Consider the following 9,333-nt stretch of genomic DNA (forward strand, 5'->3'; position numbering starts at 1 on the left):
TCGGCAGTTCTTAAAATACTCAATTAAAACTATGCCGACTAATAGGTAAACTCATTTCAAACTCATTTTCTTCAAATCTATTGTCAAGAGAGATGAGTAATAAACAAATTTGTAGAATTTGAGCTTAATACAAAAAATTACCAATTTACCTGAAGTCGGTATCACTATGCCGACTATTGAATATCATAGAAATTTTTGTTCCTAATGAAGTCATCAATTAAAATAACATAAAAAATATTTTTTGTGAAAACGTTCACATTGGAGGTAATCACCCTTATCGTGGTTGGCGTAAATGTCATACGCCTACGACAGTTTCGTACTCGATTAAAGAAACAGTTTTCATTTTATCTTTAATCTAGTACGAAACAGACGTAGGCGTAAGACGTTTACGCCAACCACGATAAGGGTGAATATTTAAACTAAGTTTTATCTGTTAAAACCACTCTGGTAAAGATATTACTTATATGGTACTGATATGGTTACTACTTGTTTTAGTTGGCCTTGCCGCTAAACAATTTCTTAAAAAACAGGCAGTACCGCACCTAGACTTGCCAACGGGACGCCATTTGTCCCGTTAAAAAAAAACATAACTTTTTCATTAATTACCACAAAAAATATTAAAAAATCCTAAATTGGAAATACCGATAGACGGATGCTTTATTTTCTGAAATATAGTATTTTCTAAAAACTGAATATCACTATTTAACAATATATGTATTTACATAGGTACCTAGTGCATTAACTTCTATGAGTTTCAATAAACTCTTTAGTAAACATTATTTAACTTTCATGAAAAATAAATACCACTATATCGCTCTAGGATGCTTGTACCTTCAGTTAAAGGTGAGTTGTTGGTCCATTGAAATGGACTGAGTTTGTTGAATTTATTACTTCAAATAATAAAAAGCTGATAAAAGCGATTAAAAATATAAATTTTAAATTATAGACTGAAATAGGTAAACTTTATTAAATAACCCGCTGCGCTTCGTTACTCCTACGTAGTAAAATAAAAAAATTTTAAAGATTTTATAAACAATTTTTTTAATGAGGTGAAACAAATTAGGTAAAATTATAAAAAATAAATTTTCAGACAAAGTTTGAAGAATCTCGCAATTTTAATTATCCAGATATTCAAAATTTACTATGTACTTTGAATGGAAAGTTTTACACCCACTGTTCCGATCTAGACCATTTTAGCTAAACTCTGTACAGTGATACTTATAGTACTCCAGATATTCGAAATTAACTATATACTTTGTATGGGAGGTGTCACTCCCACTAATCCAATCCCGACCATTTTACAGCCAAACTATGTAAAATGATAAGTGAGCTATCGGACAAAGTTTGAGGAATCTCGCAATTATAGTTCTGAAAATATTTATTTTCCTTTGTGTGGTAGGTGACTTAAACCTTGTTCCGATTCTTCCCAATTTGGTTAAACTTCATGTCGTGATATGAAATTGATTCATATAAAGTTTGAAGAATTTCACAATTATAGTACTCCAGATATTTGAAAATAACTATTTACTTAAAAAAATTCAGTCTCGCCCATTTTCAGCCAATCTCCGTATAGTGACAAGAATTTGATTCATACAAAGTTTAAATACTTTACAATTATAGTACTCCAGATATTCGAAATTAACTATTTACTTTGTATGAGAGATGCCACGCCCACTAACACAATAACATTTTCACCCAAAAAATGTAGAATAGTAAGGGTGATATTAGGGCAAAATTTTAAGACTTCCACAATTGTAGTTCTCCAGATGAAATTGTTTAAGTTATTAAAAAAGTTAAATTTTTCTTTTATTTTTTTCGTAATTTTTCAAATTCAACAATAGTTAATTTAATTTTTTTCTATGAAAACCAATTTTTTTTTGCACAGTGATTTAAAGACAATTTTATATAGACAAAAAGGAGATATTATAACTTTTTCGAAAAAAGTTCGAAAATATTTACCCTGTTTTTTTACATTAATATGCGCTGGGGGAGAAAATACTCAAAAAGGTATAAATGAAAAGTTGAATAACTTTTACAGTTTTCATCCTATTTGAAAAATTACCATGTTTTATTAAGAACTTTTCTTTATACATTGATATAAATTTTTATAAGCTTTCATATCAAAATAAGCAATGAAAAGCGACTCAAATCAAAAAAGATCGTAACAAAAACAATACTTATAACTTTCAAATGTATCAAATGCATGTAATTTTGAAGCTTAATAAGTTTTCTTTCCCAACACGTTAAAAAAATAAAAATTTAACAAAAACTGACAGATCGATAAGTTGAAAAAAAATCACTGTAAACGGATTTTTCAGAATAACTTCTGAATTGAAAGGTGTTTCTGAAATTTTTTGACACAATTTGTAATGTACTCAGCAAGTCCTATAACCCACACTAGGTCATTTTTCATGTTTTTTTCCATCGTTCTCTGATCATTTAGTGGTGTCCCGTTTTGGAAATTTCAAAAGGTGGCAAGTCTAACCGCACCTGTTGAAAGATGTTCACTGAATTAGGACAAAAGTAGATGAAAATACTCATCTCACTAAAATTTAAACATTACATAAAGATAAATGAGTGTATGTTAAATTAATGTTAAATCTTACTTTTGTATAAAATTATCGTTATTATTATTTATTAAACTTTTAACTCAAAAATGCCGACTACTGGGTCATGCCAAACTTAACCCTATAAAAAAAATTTGACAAATCATTGCAGCCGTTTTCCAATTTTAGATAAATCAAAAAAGTGGGCTGGTCAATTTTTCTTTTAGTAAAAACTTTAACTGGATTACAACGAACACTTAAAAAAATAAGCCATAAAATCGAAAAGATTTTAAATAATCGAAAAAAGTGGGCGTGGATAGTTTTTCTTTCCGTTAAAACCAACAAATTTTGTCCAAATAGGTCCAGCCTCTCTTAACTGATGCAATTACCAACGAACGACATTTGATTTTTATTTATATGGGGCATTTCACGTCAAGTGAACCAACTTTTGAAATCGATGTCTTCCGATCGCGATCCGATTTGCACCAATGTTAGTTCTATTGGATAGTAATTCGGACACCATTTTTCAACAAGATCGGTCAAGAACTCTCTGAGTTATAGGAGGTCAAAATTTGACATTTTGGCCAAACAGGTGTTTTTTTTTATCCATATAACTTATTACCTATTGTTCTTAGCAAAATGTGTCCCAAATAGTTTAGATAGCTATTTATGCAATCTTTCGAAAAAAAAAAATTAAAAAAATTTAATAAAATATTTTTAATTTTTTTTTTTAAATCAAAAATATTTTTGACTTTTTTTTTCAAAATGGGCCCTTTTTATTTTTTTTAAGAAAGCTTAGGTCTTTTCCTAAGCGACCTATATGGTCGCTTAGTGGGATGCGAGTGGGATATCTATCAAAAAAAATATTTTGTAACTCAAGATTTAAAATTTTTGAATTTTTTTGCAAAATCAAAAACTTTGTTGACTTTTTTTAAAAAAATGGACCCATTTTTTATTTTTTTTTTTTTTTTGCTCAGAAAAAAGCTTATGTGTTTTCCTTTAACACCCTTTTTGTCGCTTAGTGGGATGCGAGTGGGATATTGGTCTCAATTGGAAGATGTATGGGTAAAAAAATCCGCTGGGATTTCTCTGAGCTCACACGTTACCCGTATATGAGAGAGAGTAATTTGAAAAAATTGAGAGTTGGACTAATTGGTATACTTTGGAAATAAATTCAAAATAATTTTTAACTAATGTGCTGTTATTCTATAGCGAACGAGTACTTTGAGTGGAAATTTAACATGTGTTTTGTTATTGTAACAAAAATGTATCCCTTATAGAAGGAATGCAACAATTTCCGTCTATAAGGGATACATTTACTAATTGCTGGGTTATTACGATATAAAAATTAAGGTTGGATGCTACTTTACAGCACGATCAAAATATTGATGATTTTAAAAGGAAAGTCTCAATATAGAAGCTCTAAAGATTATGGCTTTAAACAAGTATTCATACCAAGATATTACAATTAATATATCCATCGTTTTTTCAGAAGAAGAATTATTTTAAAAATAGTTTTAAAAACTTAATTGCTTAATTCCTGGTACAATTTAAAGATTTCTAACTGCTGGCAACAGTGTTGTGTATTTTTTGGACATTTCGAAATATGTACATACTTAATTATTTTATGTTTCTGAACAAAAATATAAGTGCATCTTCTTAATATATATAACTCTTCTGTACGTGTGTTAGTAACTGAACTCATCCTTAATGGCTAGGCCGATTGCGATGAAATTTGATGTGTGTGTTTGAGTGGGTCCCTGGATGGTTTAGATTCACAATTAACCTATATAGGAACAATGGGCATGGCACCTCCCATACAAAGTAAAAATTCAAACTTTGTGTGAGCTATGGAAGAACAACGTTTGCCGGGATTTTGATTTTAGGTGCATATTTTCCAATAATAAATGCATGAAAAATCGCCCCCTAATTATTACAAATGAACTTAAGCCAAATTAAAATTTTCTTTCACATTATTTAAAAAAAAAGTTCAAATAATTACCAAAAAATCTCTAAAATTTAATTTAAAATACATACAGTGTAAGACAAAAATGTGTAAATGATGGTCATATATTTACACTTTGTGACACCATTTTTAAAGTGCAATGTTTATAAAGAAACGTTTTGTGTTTTTTTAAACAATATTTATTAAGGATATTTTAGGACTAAATAAATAAAATATTTCCTTAATTATACTCCAGTAATCTAAAAAAAATAACTGCAACCCATTTACACACTTTTGGCGCAGATTACTAAAGTAACTTTTTTAGTACTTCGAATAACCTGCTTTCGCGTCAATGGGAGCCTGAATTCTGGAGGGCATACTCTCCACCAGTTTGCGACACTCTTCTTGCATTATAGATCCCTAGATATCATGGGAGCGCTCCTAGAGCTGAGTTGTGTTTCTAAATGCATTTTGATAATTATAAACGCGACGTTTTAGAATTCGCACCAAATTCTCAATCGGATTTAAATTCTGAGATTGTGGGAGTCAATCTAGCAATGTAATTTTGGCGGTTTTTAAAAAATTAAGCGTCTTTTTAGACTTATGTTTGTTGTCGTTATCTTGTAGTATCACAGTGTTTTCAATTTGTTCACGCCAATCATTCAGACTATCCACATCTGTTGTCTTGATAATGTCTATATACATTTCTGCATTCATATTACTACCAATTTTATGGAGTTTTCCTACACCTTTCGCAGAAAAACAACCACAAAATGGCAATATTCCACCACCATATTTCATAGTCGTCATAAAATCACGGACTTTTAATGGCGCATTTCGTTTTTGGTAGTCATATTTTGGTCCATCAGTTCTAAAATGGTTAATTTTCGATTCATCTGTACAGATAACTTTTTCCCAATCATCAAAGGTCCATTTCTTAAAAAAATTTACAAATGTTAGTCGAAGAGACTTGTGTCTTTCAGTTAAACGAGGTTTTTTAACAATCTTTATTGCATAAAAACCACATCTTTTGATTTCTCTAAGAGATGCACGTTTTGAAATCTTAATATGGTAGCATGAAGATAGTTTTGGTTGTACCTCACGGGGACTATTGAATTCCGTCCACAAATTGGTACTGGAAAAGCCAAACCACATATATTCGCTATGTTCTCAACAGATTAAAAGAAATATTGAATTTGGTGGATATTTTTCGATGGGAGATACCATTTTTCAGCTGCTCGGTAACAGAATTTGCAACTTCGGTGATAATCTTCTTCATATTCAATATTCCTTAAAGAATTGTATGTAAATTGTTAACTAGTAATATGTTTTAACTAACTGTCATTAATGAAATTGATTAAAATTGTTCTTTTTCTAAATAATAATAACAAGTTTATTTAACTTTAAAGAAAATGCGACAAAATTGTGTAATTCAGTTTTTAACTTTTTGATATCCTGGTATTTAAATGCCATTACTTGAAATTAATTTTTTTGTATTGCTATACTTCACTAATCATGATCTTCATATTGTGTAAAAAATACTGTCAGATTGGTAAATGTTGAGCATAAAAATTCAAATTATAGATATTTCCAAATTTATTTACACATTTGTGTCTCGTACTGTATATTTTGAAATTTTCCAAATTTGTGGAAAATTCATTATTTTTTTTGTCAAAGTACATGCTCACGCAAATTTTTAGACCCTGCGATCAAAAATTAAAACTTTATTAATCAAATTTAAACGGACATTTGACTTTTTTATTATTGATTTTATAACGTTTTTTGCTTCTCCTGTAAAAAAATTGATGTGTAGTTACGTCCGTTTGTATTTAAGGTGACGATGTATGAAAAATTAATGAAATCGGTAGTGTTTGCCTAAATTCTTCACTGATACCAGCTGGTATAAATTCGCTTTGACTAATATTAAGAATATAATACGTGTTTTTCTTAGATTTCTTTTAATTTTCTAAAAAAAAATTGAGAGTAAAAAAATTTTTATATTACATACATATTTATAAGATTAAACATTTTACTGATAGCACATTTTCTATCTAATGCCGATTTCACGTTCAAACTGCTCAGCTTTCAGCGTTCCATCAATACTTTCACAATTTTTGTTAAAAACACTGTAAGCACTTATTTCATTTGTGTTCTTTGGGCCCGTACGTGTATTCAAGTAAATTCCGATAAGTGCCGACAACATTAAGAAGACAATTCCAAATTGCAGTTCAATTGCTATTATGTATAGAGTGACCCAAAACGCTATATAAACTATGCGAAGTGTATACTTAAAAATACGACTATCTGAATCCACAGATTCAACAGCAGAATTGTTTTGGACAGCTTCTTCTTCGGATAATACAGCGACATCATCGCTATCATTGTAGACATCCACATCAGATGAACTGTTTAAAGCCTTCGGCAAATAATCATCCGGCTCAGAATCCTTTTGGGAGGGGAAATGGACAAATTTAATTAGCAAAAGTAGTTTTAGCAGAATGTACATACGTGTATGATCACAGTTGTTTTGTCTGGTCGTTCATTTTCATTTTTGCTTTTTACACCCAGCATAAAAAATCCTTTAATACTCTCCTTAAAACGATGTATTTGTTCTTGACGTCTCTTGCGTAGACGATAATTTTTTAATTTATCTTCAATATTTTCCATTTATTACATTAACTCACAAGCAAAACAATAATACTTTTACAAAACAACAACAACAGTAATATTATTAAAGTAAATAAAGAAACAGTGTTGTAAAGTTCCACGTATGAATGTCACAAAATGAAACAGTATTATCTATTATGCACATTATTATCGACTGTTTGTCGAGTGACCATATTGTTACGTTTTTACTATAAGTCGATTGTTCGAAAAATCAACGAACATTCAATAAATGTAGAAACCATGTATTTTTTAGAAACGTTAAAAAGTTGAAAAAGTAGATTTTTCATAAATTACCAAAAGTCGACTTTTTAAAAAACGAAAAAAGTCGAAAGTTTGAAAGTCCCCTTTTTTAAAAACGGAAAAAGTCGAAAAGTCGACTTTTTGTTTCAATTATATAACCCTAGTTTTTACCTTTTAAAAACTGTGGTTTAGTTCCTTTAACTAAACCGTATTATTGTAAAAGCAGTTTAGTAGTTTAAAATATGTAACAACTCTTTATTTATTAAAATTTAAACAACAATTTAAATAGTCACTCTTTTTTTAGTAGTTTCATGATTTAGAATGTTCTATTTCTAAAGCGTTTATCAGCTTGGCGCCAATACAAAATACCATGAATACAAAATTGTTTCGTCCGGCACTGGCTGGACTAATTAAATAATAATTATTAGATATAAGTCTTGAACCACTTATTGTTAGTTTATTAAATAATGAAGATACAATAAATAAATGATGATAAAAATAAAAAAAGCTTGGCGCCAAGTAATTTAAAAATTGTAAGGAGGCTTTATCTATTCAAATTTACCCAACAGTAAATTAGTCACTCTGTGGTTATAAAAATACACTTTTTATAATTAACTTCAATAAACACACATAAATCAGAGTTTGAGAACACATTTGAATTATTTACAAGTTTGATGTTGAATCAATCACGATTCACTATTAACTATAGAGTATTCAAAACCGAAAACCGGTCAACTGGTTTTTTCATCTTTGTAAACTCTACCGGTTTCGGTTTTCTTTGACATTTCGGTTTTTTGAAAACCGGTTTTTGTAAGACGGTTAATCGGTTTTAATGAAATGTATTTTCAAAAGCTCATTTAAACATATTTTTAAAAAACTTTGACACCATTTTGAAAAATATCGATTAATTTTATAGAATTTTTAGCATTTGACAATATTTCGTAAAATATATAAAATAATTCCCTTAAGAATTCAAAAATTTTAAATTAGCGAATTTTCATATTAAATAAAAATTTAATATAAACCGGTTAACCGGTTTTTTTGATGACAAAAACCGAAACCGGATAATCGGTTTTTTTAAAACATTAAAATCAAAACCGGTTTTTTCAAAAACACACCTTTTCGGTTAAACCGGAAACCGGTTTTTTAATTTTGGCGGTTTTTTGGACACTCTAATTAGCTAACTAATTCTTTCTCTCGCTGCCACTATTTATATACCAGCGACATCCTCTGGTAATTTCCATCATTCTCTAGCTATATTAATTATTACCCACATTTTTGACTGCCATCAATTTGTTCACTCAGCGAAAAATTTTGTGTGCGTACATGATTTGTCTTGTTTGGACACCTCTTGCAAAATTTTGGACACTCTTTAGAGCAACCAGTGCGATATATTTTAAATTTAACACCCACATTCTTTTTAGAATTTTCTTCAAAGGATAAAAAAGGATTACTTACAATTTTATTTTTCGGCACAAATAAAAAACTTTTTTTCAGCACAAACTAATTCACACAAACAATACCAAAATATTAATCGAAAATGTCTTCCTTTTATCTATCTGTTGGCAAAAGCACTGCATTTCCAATAACAAGAAGCTGTAAAAACATTTTGAAATGACTTTTAAACCGTTAAATTTAAACAGAACTCTTCTCAAATTAATCATATTGTTACGTTTTAACCTTTTCAAAACGCTGGTTTATTTCCTTTAAATAAACCGGATACTTTTGTTTGCAAATAAAAGCCGTTTAGTAGTTTGAAAATTGTAACAACTCTTTGTTTATTTAAAACTAGCATGCAACCCGCTACTTCGTTAGCGAAAAAATGTGGAAATAACAAAACAACTACGTAAATTATTTTAAAATGTTTATTATAGAAATTTTAATTATTGCGTAAAGTAAATACACCTTACAATTGTTTGTAGTTCATGATATTTT

General features: G+C 29.3%; 1 protein-coding gene across 1 annotated transcript; it reads right to left on the minus strand.

The window, feature by feature from the left end:
• Positions 1-6,432: 6,432 nt before the first annotated feature.
• On the minus strand, positions 6,433-7,211 carry Saysd1 (SAYSVFN motif domain containing 1). The gene is made up of 2 exons (XM_065499107.1): positions 7,000-7,211; positions 6,433-6,937 (listed from the first exon to the last, which is right to left on the minus strand). The coding sequence occupies exons 1-2, from the start codon at positions 7,156-7,158 to the stop codon at positions 6,539-6,541; spliced, it is 558 nt and encodes a 185-aa protein (XP_065355179.1). The 5' UTR covers positions 7,159-7,211; the 3' UTR covers positions 6,433-6,538.
• Between the last annotated feature and the right edge of the window lie 2,122 nt (positions 7,212-9,333).

Source organism: Calliphora vicina, chromosome 1, assembly GCF_958450345.1.
Source record: "Calliphora vicina chromosome 1, idCalVici1.1, whole genome shotgun sequence".
Lineage (NCBI taxonomy): Eukaryota > Metazoa > Arthropoda > Insecta > Diptera > Calliphoridae > Calliphora > Calliphora vicina.

Bases quoted from the DNA above. Each gene is read 5' to 3' on its own strand.
- Saysd1 (XM_065499107.1), bottom strand. From the start codon at position 7,158: ATGGAAAATATTGAAGATAAATTAAAAAATTATCGTCTACGCAAGAGA. The intron at 6,938-6,999 runs GTATGTACATTC...CCCTCCCAAAAG, and splicing joins AAACAACTGTGATCATACAC to GATTCTGAGCCGGATGATTA.